Source organism: Arachis ipaensis, chromosome B9, assembly GCF_059453495.1.
Source record: "Arachis ipaensis isolate K30076 ecotype BB chromosome B9, ASM5945349v1, whole genome shotgun sequence".
Taxonomy (NCBI): Eukaryota; Viridiplantae; Streptophyta; class Magnoliopsida; order Fabales; family Fabaceae; genus Arachis; species Arachis ipaensis.
Genome location: NC_142444.1, coordinates 75,259,829 through 75,275,297, shown reverse-complemented (window position 1 = coordinate 75,275,297; position 15,469 = coordinate 75,259,829). Strand labels below are relative to the sequence as shown.

The window sequence follows — 15,469 nt, the reverse complement described above, 5'->3', positions numbered from 1 at the left end:
TCTTTTGTTGTTGTTGCTGCTGTATTTTTTTTTCTTTTCCTCCTTCTCTCCCTGGTAAGGAAGCAATAGAAGATGTATTGTGCATAATAGAAAATAAAGCGAAATTATATATAGAAATGAACTGAAATTATATTTAGAATGAAATGAAATCATTAAGTAATTTCAGTTCATTCTAAATATAATTTCATTTCATTTTTGAATATAATTTCGCTTCATTTCTAAGTGAATTATTTTGTTATGATTCTTTTTGTTTCACTATCTTGAGAGGAATAAACCCAAGAAAAAGAGAAGAAAAATCAAACAAAAAAGAAGAAATAAGAAGAAAAAATTCCTCAAAACTTCTCATCATGTTCTTCTTTTCTTGTCTTGTTCATCTAATCAAATAAAGAAGAAGAAACACATAATGCTGCAAAATCACTTGATGGATTTGGATGTGTTTTTGTTCATGATTCAATTTTGTTTGTGTTTATTTTCGCATTAAGTTTGTGTGTCGCAATCATTAAGTAATTTCAATTTATTCTGGATTTAAATAAGATGCATTTAGTCTGTACTTGTTTTGAAACGAGTTTACATTCTGAATTTAATTTTCGGTTCATTCTAAATATAATTTCAGTTCATTTCTAAATATAATTTCGGTACATCTATTCTGCACAATTCAAAACTCGTCCTCCTCACCTTTTGCTGCTTCTTCACCAAGGAGAGAAGGAAGAAAAGAAAAAAATACAACAATAACAACTACAAAAGAATGACAATAAGAAAAAAATACGTGAAGAAGAATGAACGCGAAAAAGATGAAAAAAGAGGAACGCGAAGAATAATGCAAAGAAGAAAAAGCTCCGTACGTAAACGTGCGTGAGAAGAAGAAGAAACGAACGTGAGAAGAAAGAGAAGAAGAAGAAAAAGCAGTAGTGCGTGTAATCACGCTTTTTTAATAATAGTGATTTTTATTGGTGTTGAACCTATTTAGATGAATTCAAATAAAAGAAATACTTAAATATGTAGTAACCCTACTTTATAAATAATTTAGTCTCTTAAACACTTAATCAATGTCTCAATTTCCAACCATATTTACGAAAATGTTTGGTAATAACTTATATGAGGTATACAGTGACTTTTATAACAAATTTTAATGGAAAATTAATCACCATTATGAATCCAATGGAAGAGTTAAACCCTAAAATGGTTCCTAAGATTGGCGTCGTGCATTAAAATCGTCCCTAAGATTTCAATTGCACTAATTACGTCCCTAAGATTGAGAAAAGTGCACCATATTAGTCCCTGACCCATTTTTCATTAACGACGTGATAACATGGCTCGATGACGTGGACGGTAAGTGACACGTGTCACTCCATGATTTGGCCACGTGTAATGATATGATAATGTGGTGACCAGTGACACGTGGCATGCTGATGTGGATGGTTGTGCCACGTGTCGCAACGGTATTCGTCCACGTGTCGTCCATTATGTCATTGTTGTGGATGCACCAAATTAGTCCCTTACTTTGTATTAAGTGACTCATTTTAGTCCCTGAAATTGAATGTCGTGCACCAAACTAGTTCCTTCACTAATTTTTTCTCTTTTTTTTAAATTTAAAATTTTCAATATCTTAGATGCACTAATTTTAATTCTATTTTTTCATATATTGTTTAAATACAAGTGCTTTCATAAAAATTTTTAAGATTTTAGTTTTAATTATATAATTTTTTTTAATAATTTAACATTGGTAAATTTTGTAATATATAAGTATGTTATTATAAAAAAAATAATTATATAATTGATTAGACACATTTTTTTCATAAAAAAACATGTGCTTTTAACAAGAAATCAATCATTAAAATATATATTTTTTTATTCTTATGAAATACACATTTTCGTTATGTGTAAATGAGCTAGATTGAAGGTACTTCAAGCACTCTCACTATCATCTCCAACCTCTGCAGTTTAGATGAAAGAGGTCGGAGATGGTAACGATGGAAGCTTGAAATGCCCTCACGTCAACTCCAAGACGGCAGTTAGGGATATCCGCAAGAGAAAAAAATATTTTATAAAAGCACTGAAAGAGGTCGGAGATAATAGTGAATGTGCTTGAAATGCCTTCACGTCAACTCCAAGTCGGCGATTATGGTATTCGCAAGAGAAAAAATATTTTATAAAAATATTTTTATTTGAATAGCATATGAAAAAATAGAATTGAAATTAATGCATTTAAAAATATTGAGAATTTTGAATTTATAGAAAAAACTGAGAAAAAATTGGTGAAAGGACTAGTTTAGTGCACGACATTCAACTTCAGGGACTAAAATGAGTCACTTAATGCAAAGTGAGGGACTAATTTGGTGCATCTACAATGATGACATAATGGATGACACGCGGACGAATACTGTTGTGACACGTGGCACAAACGAACACGTGGCCAAATAACATTGTGACACGTGGCACAACCATCCATGTCAGCATGCCACGTGTCACTGGTCGCCACGTGTCACTGGTCACCACATCATCATATCATTACACATAGCCAAATCATAGAGTGACATGTGTCACTTACCGTCCACATCATCCAACCATGTCATCACATCGTTAAAAAAAAATGGGTCAGGGACTAATATAGTGCACTTTTCTCAATCTCAGGGACGTAATTGGTGCAATTGAAATCTCAAGAACGATTTTAATGCACCACGCCAATCTCAATGACCATTTTGGGGTTTAAACCTCCAATGAAAATTAGGTAAGCAAGTCAAATGTTTAAAGCTCCGCTCACTTATTGGACATGTCCAAATAACATAGGCAAATTTTACTTGCAAAGTTAGAAGTTTAAAACTTATTTCTCTGAGCTGACGGTTGTTTTGAAGTAATGGGATAGAAATTACAACTTAATATCATATTCGTTGGTTTAGAGATTAATATTAAAATTTAATTTTTGTTCTTAAAATTTTAATATTTTAATAATTTCAAAAGTGAAAATTCATGGGATTGAAATTTTTGAGACGAAAACTGAAATTTTAATAACATTTTATACTTAAAATGCTCCATTTTAATTAATTAATTCCAACTTTGTCTTTTGTACAAATTAAATTAGAGTTTCATTCTTATTTCAATCTTTGTCTCTCACTTTACACAAACACAATATTGAAATTTATTTGAGTCTCTATCTCTCAGTCTCAATCTCTTAATCTCAATCTCTGAGTTTCTGTCTCTCTTTCAAATGCTACCTTAAGAAGTCAAGTTATTTACCATTTCTAACCACGAGAATTTAAAGGTGCATTTGGTTTGTATTTTCATTTTTGATTTTTATTTTCAGTATTTTTTGAATTTTGTAAAGGAAAAAGTAAAAACAGGAGGTAAAAACAAAAATTTTTATTATTTTCACTATTTTTACTTTTTCCTTCACAAAATCTAGAAAACACTAAAAATGAAAACGCAAAACAAACGCACCCTAAGTTTTTCGTTTAACTTATGTTCTTACGTAAGACTCTATGATGCACGGATACAGACATGACACAGGACACAAGTGAATTTAAAATTCTTATAAGATATGAGGATACGACATATATATAAAATATAAAGTAACTTTTAAATAAATTATAATGATATTTTGATATTTTATTGATATTAAAATATAAATTAATTTTTTATTAATTTTAATGTCCTTTTCCAATCATATAAAATATTTAAAATATTTTTTATTTTAATAATTAGTAATATATACTACTTCTAAACTAATTTTAAGAATACATATTAAGAATAAAGTTGAACATGCTGACACGTGATGGTATTTAGGTGTGTCCAAACATGTCTGAAGAATAATTTTTTATTTTTTTTAGTAAAACACAATTAGATACATGTATCGAACAAGGGTAGATAAATATCATGTTCAAAATGTGTCCCACACGCGGCCACCACAATTCAGAACACAATCCAAAGACACAAGTGTAACTATTTTGTCTAAACCGGCACCTAATACCATCAGAGCGAAAACAAGGGTCCGTGCAAACCCAAAACTGCACGTACCTGACTTGGACCAAGAGCTAGGTGGGATTGCATCTACCTGACTGGGTCTTAATTTAGGTCCTCCAAACCCGACACCTGATCTGACTTGGGGAGCACGTAGGAAATTCCCCACTAGAGGATCCCGCGCAACAAGCAGGACTCAACTCTCGCAACGGGAATGAACCATCCTATCAGGGATGGTACCTGTTGCAGGATTTCCTATTGGAGAACTACCCACTATGGTCGCTAACAACTCTCCTTTGTCTATCAATACCATCTCAGGTAACATTTAATTCCAAGTTACACACCCTACTAAAATGAGTTACTTGCAGATACCTCCAACTATCGTCCCATATACTCAGGGGCACTTTAGGAGCTTTGGACCACCATTACATATGGCCCAATCACCTTCAACAGATTGAGTAACTACGTAAAAATTCATTTATCATAAACAAACTATTTAAAAACTACAATAATGGTGAAACCTTGTGGACAATTCTTAAAGAAATATAACCCCCCCCCCCCCCCCCTTTCCCTCTCTTTCCGCTAACTTTTTTTCTCTTTTTTGTTCTCTCTAATATTGTTTTAATATGGTCATATGATAGGAGCTTGAAACCTTATTTAGGAGTATTTAACACTCGATTCTTTGACAAATCAGATACAAAGGGTAACGGCATCCACAGGATATGAAACTCAAGACACATTTTTCTTTTATTAACTACTTTTAATGCTTTGATGGTCAACATTAAGTTCTAGATATTGAGTTGAAGCCAATTAAATAATGATTAATATTTGTTTTTCCTCTTATTCCCCTTGTGATATGGTGATAGCAAAGTTTACTTCAACACGCCATAATATGTGGTAGGACATGTAGAAGAAAAGATCCAGAAACGATTCTCATAACGGGGTGAATTTGATTGATCCAAAAAGCTATGTTATGACAGGTATGTCATATGTCTAAATGCAGGCAATTTTACTTGCCTCAGTTTCACATCTGCTCAAGCAATCAAAATAGCAATTCAAATATGACAAAGAGCTAACATTAATATATTGGAAAATATCTACTATGAACAACATAAACTAGTTCCACAAGTAATGTTACCATGAAATATCTATCGTCTGCTTCATTCATCACTTCTAATCATCATTAACTCTTTCACAAAAAAAAAAAAAAAAAAAAGGCTAAACAGAGGATATGCGAATTTCTACAAAAACTCAACTGGCTAAACCGCTAAATAGGCTCCCGTGTGAGAAAAGATGCACTGAACACTACAAACATGATTAGAGTGCATATACAGCAATTTTACGGGGATTCTTCAGGGTTGAATGTGTTCTCTTTGAAGCTCTTACTCAGCCAGATTGCAGTTTCCCTTGGGGAAACCTTCTCAGGCCCAAATGGTTTCAACAAAACCCCGAGTTCATCATACCTTGCCTGCTGCAGCAATCTTGCACTGAATTCAAGCAGCCCTTCCAAGGCTTCGGCCCTCTGTTGGTACGATGAAGTATCAAACTGTCGGCGGCGCAGATCCGAAGAGGTGTGACTCGATGCACCTGCTGTTGCATTTTGATCGGATGAACCACTTTTTTTGTCCTCGTCGTTTTCCTTCAACACGCTGCGCTTGATTCCTTGCCAAGTATCAGCATTACAAGCCCTAACAGAGGCTTTATCATATACATCTATTGTGCATTTGTCAATCACAGTGGATGATCTGTTGAATCGGAACAGTGGATCTTCATATGATGCTAATGGGAATTCAGCTATTTTATCAATTCGGGGAGAGTTGACTGAAATATCTGGTGAAGATACATGGCTAAGCAAACCAATACTACTAGGCCTGTGAGGAGGCTTCTGAGTACCCTTTGATGGCAATGGAAAGGATGCTCTGCGATTTGTTTGGGTAGATTTTGTGGAATTGTTTGAAGCAGGAAGCTGTAACCACAAACTTAAGGAAATCAGCTAAGCAATGTACTTTTTCAGGTACAGCGAGTTTCATTAGAATATTTACAAATATCAAGAAGCTGCTTCCTACCTTTTAGTATTAGAACATAATATACACAAACATCATATAGTAGAATCTCCACAATTGTGAAATGATGTTGGTTTTGTTAAATAACTAAAGCAAAACTTTTTTAGGATATGATTATTTATCCCCTTTAGATACAAGACTAACTAAAGATAAGAAATTCCAACCAGAGAATTTAAAAACGGAACACCCATCAATAATTCTTGACATTATTTTTGTTCACCTTTTATAAGCTAGTTTCATTTGGAAAAAGATACTAAAGAAAGTGGAGGACTTACAGATTGCCTTCCTGCCTTAAGATCCTTTGTGGGTTCCATTAATTTCTTGTTGGTAGAAGAAAGTTTTGCATGACTGATCCTGGGAATCTTAGCCATACTAGAAGTTCTGGAGAGAATAGGCTTATGGATTGACTTCACTCCATGGCTACCTCTGACACTCAACTCTGCTAACCTCTGATTTAAATCATCTGGAGTACAATCTATTTCTAGGGTGGAACATACAGAATCTTGATCAGCTCCAGAAATACTAGGGTTTAGAGTCCGATCATTGCTAAAAGAATGCCTTTTATCCCTATAGATAGAAACATGTTCATCTTTCGGCTCCAAGAATCTGGTTTTCTTCATGTACTTGGATTCTGGCCATTGGACTGGTAATGAATTTTGCCTGGGGCTATTAATTTTGAGATGAATCTTAAGAACATATGGTTGAAGATGTGGGTGCCCAAGCAGCTCTGCAGCCTGCCACCAGAGGTACAAATCAATTGAGAAAATAGGTTCACATGACAGATCAGATAAAATATGGTGGTTAAGCACGTAGCGGAATATCTGCTACAAGACATTTGTAGAGAGACAAATAATTAAGCAACTAACAAGACATTCTACAAAAGGGAGTTCGAAATCACAAGCATGACGAAAATTGTTACAGTCATGTAGGCAGCTGCACTGCCACACAAGAAATCAATATTGATTTTTAGCAGAAGTTGATTAGAGATTATTCAGTACACTCAATGTTGTGCATTTGCATAATTTTCAATAGTCAAAACATGATTGTTTAGCCTTCAATGCTACATTATGAAAATAAGTAAGTGGGTTTCAACTAAGAGAAATAGTGTTACATGAGAATAATGGACTGCTAGATAATTTGTGAATGAAGCTGAACTATAAACATCAAAGTGGCAGCCATAAATTATATGTCGAAACCTAAAGCAAAATGAAACATTTTCTCCATTCAAAATTAGTAAGCATGGGTATTTTCTTTCATAGGCATAATCTTTGAGCAACAATGTGCTAAAAATACATTTTTTTAAAGTTAAAAAAGAGGTTACGTAAGAACCCTTTGCAACCAAATGTTACTTCAAGATCCATTTTGACCTCTCAGCTAAAAATATTTTATGATGCAAACAGAAGAACTCTTTAAACGGTCATCCAATCAGATCTGTGTTTAGATGACCTTTTAAATAGTAGGTTTGAAAATTAGTTACTTTTGCCATTGTGGCAATACATGATCGGTTGTTAGTGTAAAACTCATACACTGACAGTGCATGAAAATTCAGTCAAATAACATGGAAATGCTTGTTTCTTAGATACAACATCAACACAACTAATGGCTAACTAGAAAGGGATATATCCTATTAATTCATGTTTCGCACATTCCAAGCAGAGTCAAGAAAAACACAACTTAATACAGTAAATCAGAATACCTAATCGCATCTGATAAATTTCATTGCATGTTTAATTGTTGTGTGCATCATAACAGAATGACTATTTCTGTTCTAAGATTTATTTAATTCACACGGGGATGAAATATGATGCTAGATGTTGCATCAATGCATTACGTTGGATTGTTATTGGTTAGAGTTGTATTATACATACACTGGGCCTAAGCTCTGGATTTTTCCGCAGCATGCTTTTAACAAGACTTCGACTGCAAGGGGCGAAACAAATATGACTATATCAATAGTCAAGCAAACAATCCATAAAATAAATAATTCATCAATATATAGATTTACACAAAACCCACTCAGTATCTGGATAATACATGGCTGTTGCCTGTTGGTTGACAATGTAATAGATTTTTGAAAATGCTAAAACTTGAGTGTGTAAACATGAAACTGAAATGTGCAAATGACAAAGATTAGCAGCAAAAGTAACTACAGGATGCAAGAATCGGAACTTACAATGAACCAGAATATTTTGTTGGTAATGGAGCCACTATGGACCTATTAATCTTGTTAATCAATGCTTGTATATCCTATTCAAAGAAATTGAAAGATATTAGATACTTTAGTTGTGAACTTGCAGAAAGATATGAAAATAGATATGTGCACGTTTAATTATTTCAGAGATAATATGAAAAAAATGCAGCTAGATAAGTGCTACATTGTTAACATATATAAACATCAAAAGTATGATTAAGGAGAGCAGATCAATTAACAAAAATGCCATCCGTACCAAGGAACATATGGAATACAAATCAAAAGAAAAGAAAAGATACAGAAAAAGAAACAATTAAATTCAGAGAGAAACTTACAAATGCTTTAAATGCAGGCTTGAGTGATGTCATTTCATATATACAACATCCTGAATAACCGATTTCAGAGATCATAACACATATAAAGAAACCATTAACAGAAAACTTTAATCAATGAGCAAATGCCATATAATAAATACATACCCAGGGACCAAATATCCGATTTGGAACCATAAGGTATATCAGCTAGGAGCTCGGGGCACATGTAGCTAGGAGTTCCAACAACCTACATTACAAGACAATTACTCAGTGACGATTGCATGTAATCAAGCCAAGTTACAATAATGTAGAAAGTTTAACTCATAGGTTACAGATTTCTTACAGAGGAAGCAAGATCATCAGAAGTCAACATTTTGGCAAGTCCAAAATCACCTGCTCAACATTGATAACTTTTGAGCCAAATTTTAACCTTCAGGAAGATTCAGAACCAAAAGTAACAGTATTTGCTAGCAATAACAGCCTTATCAAACAAACATTAGAATAACTTACCGAGACGTATGTCTTGATCTTTTGTCAAGAATATATTTGAACACTGATGGAATCATTTCTGATTAGTATAACGTTTAATAAAATTTAGCCGAAAATAGATATAGAAACTCCTACAAAGAGAAGTGGTCCACCAACCTTGACATCACGATGAAGAATGTGCTTCATGTGCAAATAGTCAAGTGCCATAAGAAGTTGAACGAGCCACTTACAGAGTTTCTGCAAACAAATAATCAGAAATGTTATCATTATTCTTGTTCAAAGAAAAGTAATTACAATATCTGCAAGGAAAAAGGATCTTTTCTTTTAGAAAAAGAAATGAATAAACAACCTCCTCTGGGAACAGCAAACCATTAGCTTTCTTTATAGCTTCCGCCCTGTGTTTCATCAATGATTATCTTTTTTAAAAAAATGTTCATTCTCCAATTTATAAAAGCTGAAAGAACATAAAACCATAAATTCAATGCTAGAGGAAACTAGATAAAAGAGACGTACATATCCCCACCCTCACAGTAACCTATGATAATGCAGACATAGCAACCCTGAGAAAGAAGAAGCAAAAGTAGGTTAAGAGTTAAACTCCCTTGAGGATTTTATGATACAAAGGCCAGTAAATTTCCTGGCAATGTTGCATAGGAGCTTATGACAGCAAGCTCATACCGAATCCAACGATGTAGGAGATGAAAGATGAAGTAAATAGTAGGAACTGCATACCTTTTCTACCCATGAATCTTTATACTCCACAATAAATGGGTTTCGAAATTTAGAAATAAGCTCCATCTACACAAGCAATAAAAATAGGTAAATTAGAATCCGAGATCATAACTTCACATTAAATACTTGAGTCAACAGAAGTCATTTACAGCTAAAATTGTTAAGTCTATAAGCAACTGAAATCAGTCTAGAAACTACATAAAGCACTGTGAATCATGCAGCCAAAAATGCAGGCTAAATAAGATTTCAGATAACAAAAAACGACAAAGACAATTAGTTAATCAACTTGTCCAAATATTATTTGAAGCTCTAACCTCCTGGTGTGCAGATCTACGAGTTCGCTCCGTTTGGCGTGCAAGGCGAATCTTCTTGAGCACATATCTAACCAGTCAAAAGACAAAGTTCAATGACACCGTTAACAATTATTCATGAAAAACAGTGTCAATTAAAGTGCACAAATGAACAGAAACAATCAAACCGACCCAAAGAGCAAAAAAAGGGAAAGAAAGCAAGAGTTAAGGTAGGTTCCATCCTCACTTTTTCTTCTCATGCTTATGTCTCACGAGAAGCGCAGAACCGAAAGCACCTTTGCCAATTTGCTCAAGTATATCATACTGCTCCATGTCATCAGTTAATAATAAGATAATTTCTTCTCCTGGGTACAAACTAAGTCAAGCATGTTAGATCCTTACAAAAATATTACATAGAAACGTCTGAAGAAACAGGATGAGTTGAACGGAGTAAGTAAATAACAGTACTTGAAACTTGACAACTATTGCAATGCAACTAAGTGACAAATAAGGAGGATTACAATGGCAGCAAAGTCACTCAAGAAAATTGCAGATGCTTACAAGTTAACCTTTTCTCTCCCTTTCTCCTTTCTCACGCAGAAATTTACAATTGAAAGCAGTGGTGATTATGAAAGAAACCAACAAATACTAATCCTGTTTTAAAAAAAAAAAAAGAAAAGAAAATTTCTCTTTCTAATTATACATTTTTTTTCAAAACTACCTAATCAACAAGTAAACCAGGTTTAGTAACATTCACTATAACAAATTCACACATGATACAGATCTTAGTGTAAGATTCAAGTAACATGGATCACATGAAGTTATGCACAAAGTTGAATAACCAAAGCACTAATTTACTGATTACTAGTAATTAGCAATAACTTAAAAGCAGGCTCCAACAGCAAAAATTACATATATCCATTTATTAGCTAGAAATCTAAACAGACACTAGAAACCGCTGAGAATTTGCGTTCGAAGAAAAAACAAGCACTGAGATCAGTTTCACTAAGCATGCTACTTTGCTTCCTCACCTTTCCACTACAATGCCGAAAAATTAACAGAATGCACCGTAAATCTAGCAAGAAAAACGAAAATAGTATTAAAAAAAAAGGAAGCTTAAGGTTACGGTTACGGGAATGTGGAAGTTGAAAACGGTAAAACAGTGAAAACGGAGAGGAATTTGTAGTTGGAGAAGAGAGAAAAAAGAACTGTACCTGAGAAAAAAGAAGTTGAATGGATCCAGAGGAAGGAGAGAAAGAAAGGGGTTCAGAGAGAGAATGCGACGAAGTGAGGTAGAAGAGAAATTGCAAAACGACAGCGTTGTTCAGGAAGAAGAAGCAGCAGCACTCGGAGTTGGAGAAGAAGCTCCTTCGCCATTTTCTTCTTCTTTCTTCTTCTTCAAAGTAACAAAATGACAAAATCCAGAGAGAGAGAGAGAGAGAGAGAGAGAGAGAGAATAAATATTAATCGTAGTACTTCAACTTGAACTCTTTCCTACTCTGCATTTGCAGTAATCAAAAAATAATTTATAACTTTTTTATTACTGTAATTGGTGTCTCTGTCATGTGCGAGAGAGAGAGTTGATATTTGATACCCGAAACCACCGTCCTGTAAGTGGGTGAGGGAAAATAATCAAAATATCAATGACATTGATAGGTTAGAGACCGGACACCCATTTTTCCTTTCTCTTTTTTCTTTTCCTTTTTAAGATGTATTATTTTATTAGACAAATGTTTTACTTAATTATTTTATGGAGGAATACTAGGGGATCAGTAACTTTTGTGATTTGTAACCATCAAATAGCCATCAATAATAGTTTTAATGGTATGAGATTGGTGTAAAATTTCATCCAATAACTCACTTTTCTTTACTGGTTATATGCTGACCAAAATTTAACAAAGTTACTAGCCCTAGACTTTTCCTATTTTATGCCCCAAAAAAGTGTTTAAATGGATTTAATATCGATTAAATGTCAATCAATATCTTAACACAAGTTTAGATTTATTGAGTACTTACAAATTGTTTACTTAAAAAAAAAACTCAAAACATAAACATGTAGTCACGTAAGATATATTTCGAATTTTTTTATTACTATTATCAGCTATTCTTTCTTAAGGAGTTGAGATAATAGTTAGGTAAGTACAAATCGAAATTTTATAATATAAAAGAACAAATAAATAATCAATTCATTCTTGATTTATTTTCATAAAAGACTATACCACTCATAGTAAAAAAAATAATCAAAATGCTATATACATATTGAAATTAGTCCTCAAATTAATTATTATACATTTATATATGAAAAATATTAAAAGATTAAAATTTATTATTTTTTATTATCATTTAATCATCAACTTAATTTTAGTAGTGAAATTCTTTTAATTTAATAATAATTTAATAATATATTTTATGTCATAATTTTAAATATTGATGATTAACTAATAACTTAAAATAATAAATTATAATCTTCTAATATTTTTTTTTTATATATTATTCAATTTATTTTTAATATTTATTTTATATCGATAACTGATTAATAACTAAATTTTGTTACACTTAATATAATTAAAAATTTATAATAAAATAGATCTTAATTATTCACTTTTAAAGATAGAATAATTTTTTAAAAATATTAGATAAACAAATTATTTTTATAATCAGATTTAACTATTTTTTTTTGTTCTTCTTATATGTCTTCTCTTTTTTGTAGTCTATTTTTATTATGTCAATAAATTATAAGATTAATTTAATTAAATTTAATTAATAAAATAATTTAATCATATAATTTCATTGATAATTTTTTATTCAAAATAATAGTCTTATAGGATTAATAATCTTTAATTTTTGCAAAAGAGAATATTATTATGAATTAAAAAGATCGATATAACTTAAATAATAACTGAGTAATAATTATTTTGTCATTTATTTTAGCGCAAATTATCCATATAAACTAAAGGCATGAAAAAATTACAGCAATCACCTAAATCAAAATATGTTATATACATGCCCCTAATGCATGTAATTATGTAAATCGAATGAGACTTTGTCGAATTACATGTAACAATAGTAAATCGAATCAGGGCACGTCGAATTAGCATGTAAGATTGTAATTCAAAATAGGGAGCTTCGATTTACTAGGAGAGCAAATGGTTTTGAGCTCGCTCATAGTAAATCGATACAGGTAGTGTTGATTTAAGTCATGGTTTTCGATTCATGGTAAATCGAAGCAATACAATTCGATTTACATATAAGGTGGTTTCAATATAAATCTATGCCCCTAATTCGATTTACTCTCATTCCCGCTATATATAGAATTCGAATTCAATTTATTTGAATTATATTTCACCTCCCTATCCCACCACATCCAAAAATCCAAAGAAAATAAGACTGTGCTACAAGTTTGATACCGCAGAAATGGAAGACGACCCAAATCGAATCTATTGGTTGGATGGAGTCACGCATATTGCTGGTAGCCTGCATGAAGAGGTTAGTAATTTTTTTTTCAAGAAACAAACTATGATTTAGTGATATTAAATCACTTAGAACTTGATTATTAGAATGATTAGAATGTCCAAATTTCAAATAGTAGTTATAGATTTGATTTAGGGATAGTAGTGTGTTAGAAGCTGCTTAATGATATTAAACCTTTTAGAACTTGAATATTATAATTGTTAGAATCTGTAAATCTCAATAATGGTTATAGTATTGATATAAGGATAGCAGTGTGTTAGAGTATTCAAATCACAACTGCATGTCAGATAAGGGATTCGGAGAGTTTAATAGAATTCTGGTTAAAGTCTTTTCCGATTAAAATTATCCGTTTTAGGTGATTGTTGTTTTGTAAAGTGTTATGATTGTAATAGTATTTTTTCAATGTCATGCATCCCCACCGTTGTATCACGAGTATGAGGAGGAAGCATGGTATGCCGTTAGACGATAGGATCATGCCGTACCTCCAGATGGCTGGCCTGGCCCATTTCGCGAGGCTCAACAACTACTGGTTTAGGTTGGATGAGCCATTAGTCAGTGCATTTGTGGAGAGATGGTGTTCAAAGACTCATACTTTTCATCTGTCATTCGGTGAGTGCATCATTACACTACAGGATGTAGCCTACCAGCTAGGGCTCCCAATAGACGGTCAGTACGTCAGCAGATGTCTGACGGACTCCAAGCAGTACATCGAGGGAGGCCGTGGCATGGGCTTGGTTCGAGGAGTTGTTGGGTGTGTTGCCACCACTAGACTGCATCGATAAGTTCACTCTGAAGTGCACTTGGATGCAGGAGACATTTAGTGACCTTCCCGAGGGTGCAGACGAGGAGACAGTTCGGAGGTACGCGAGAGCATGCATCATGATACTATTATCGATGCAGCTCTTTAATGACAAGTCTGGTACCCACATGCATATCAGGTGGCTGCCGTACGTGGCGAGGTTAAAGGACATGGGCAGATATAGCTGGTGATCTGCTGCTCTGTCGTGGTTATATTGGTGCCTATGCCATGTGGCCAACAGGCACGTGGTTAAGTTGGTAGGACCACTGCAGCTCCTCCAGTTATGGATCTCCTAGAGGTTCCTGGATTTAGGCCCGATGGGTTGGTACACGAAATCGACTCCGCAATATTCACATAAATAGACCGGCAAGTACACCGGATCGTCCAAGTAATATCCTAGGTGAGTGAGGGTCGATCCCACGGAGATTGTTGGTTTGAACAAGCAACGGCTATCTTGTAGATCTTAGTCAGGCGGATAGAAAATATAGTTGTTATGGAAAAAATGCATAAAAACAGAATAAATAAAGTGTTACTGAATAGGTGTGAAATCAGTGATGAGAGAATGGCTGAGGCTTTGGAGATGCTTCCTCCTTCTGGATCAACTTTTCTCATTATCTGCTTCAACTTCTGATGATTTATTCCATGGCAGGCTGTAAGTGACTAACGCCAGGTCAGTGGTCATTAATCTCCTCCGCTTCAGATCAAATGCCAGGTCAGTGGTCATCCAATCTGAATGGGGTGAAGCTCCTACAGTCCATTCCCTTGGTGATCCTATTCAAAGCGCCACAGACAAGGTCGGATCTTTCGGATCAGAGAACATTATTTCCTGATTCTAGCCTCTACCACAAAGGCCCTAATCGCCCCGTACCTCGGCTGAACTGATGTCTCCAAGTCCCAACAAAGTGGTGGATTAGCCGTCTAAGAGATGTATAATCAAGCTTGTGGTTCAGTACTATCCCGTCAAATACTCACAAGAACCCATGTAGAATAGGGATGACGGTCAAGTTACACTCCCAATTCATTAGGGTGAAGAACAAAGACACATCTTAGAATAGAATCAAGCATAGATTGAAATAGAACAATGATATTATTAATCCATAAAAGTCAGCAGAGCTCCCAACCTTAACCTAGGAGGTTAGTGACTCATAGCTTACAGAAAGTGGTAA

The 15,469-nt window shown here is 33.8% G+C and overlaps 1 protein-coding gene across 3 annotated transcripts; it reads right to left on the bottom strand.

Moving 5' to 3' along the window:
- Window positions 1-5,002: 5,002 nt before the first annotated feature.
- On the bottom strand, window positions 5,003-11,692 carry LOC107618311 (serine/threonine-protein kinase Nek2). 3 transcript variants are annotated; one of them, XM_016320340.3, is made up of 16 exons: window positions 11,248-11,692; window positions 11,065-11,108; window positions 10,281-10,398; window positions 10,058-10,124; window positions 9,744-9,809; window positions 9,525-9,571; window positions 9,361-9,406; window positions 9,168-9,248; window positions 9,033-9,075; window positions 8,866-8,915; window positions 8,688-8,769; window positions 8,544-8,593; window positions 8,191-8,264; window positions 7,886-7,937; window positions 6,293-6,751; window positions 5,003-5,920 (listed from the first exon to the last, which is right to left on the bottom strand). In XM_016320340.3, the coding sequence occupies exons 3-16, from the start codon at window positions 10,364-10,366 to the stop codon at window positions 5,294-5,296; spliced, it is 1,830 nt and encodes a 609-aa protein (XP_016175826.1). In that variant the 5' UTR covers window positions 10,367-10,398; window positions 11,065-11,108; window positions 11,248-11,692; the 3' UTR covers window positions 5,003-5,293. The 3 variants fall into 3 exon arrangements, with proteins under 3 accessions (XP_016175826.1, XP_016175827.1, XP_016175828.1); XM_016320341.3 differs by having other exon boundaries at window positions 10,281-10,409; window positions 11,248-11,638; XM_016320342.3 differs by lacking the exon at window positions 11,065-11,108 and having other exon boundaries at window positions 11,248-11,517.
- Between the last annotated feature and the right edge of the window lie 3,777 nt (window positions 11,693-15,469).

What these genes read in the sequence shown, in the direction of transcription:
- LOC107618311 (XM_016320340.3), bottom strand. Translation starts at nt 10,366, where the DNA reads ATGGAGCAGTATGATATACTTGAGCAAATTGGCAAAGGTGCTTTCGGT. An exon ending in CATAAGCATGAGAAGAAAAA is followed by an intron (nt 10,125 to 10,280) that starts GTGAGGATGGAA and finishes TTGACTGGTTAG; the next exon opens with ATATGTGCTCAAGAAGATTC. An exon ending in ATCGGATATTTGGTCCCTGG is followed by an intron (nt 8,594 to 8,687) that starts GTATGTATTTAT and finishes TCGGTTATTCAG; the next exon opens with GATGTTGTATATATGAAATG.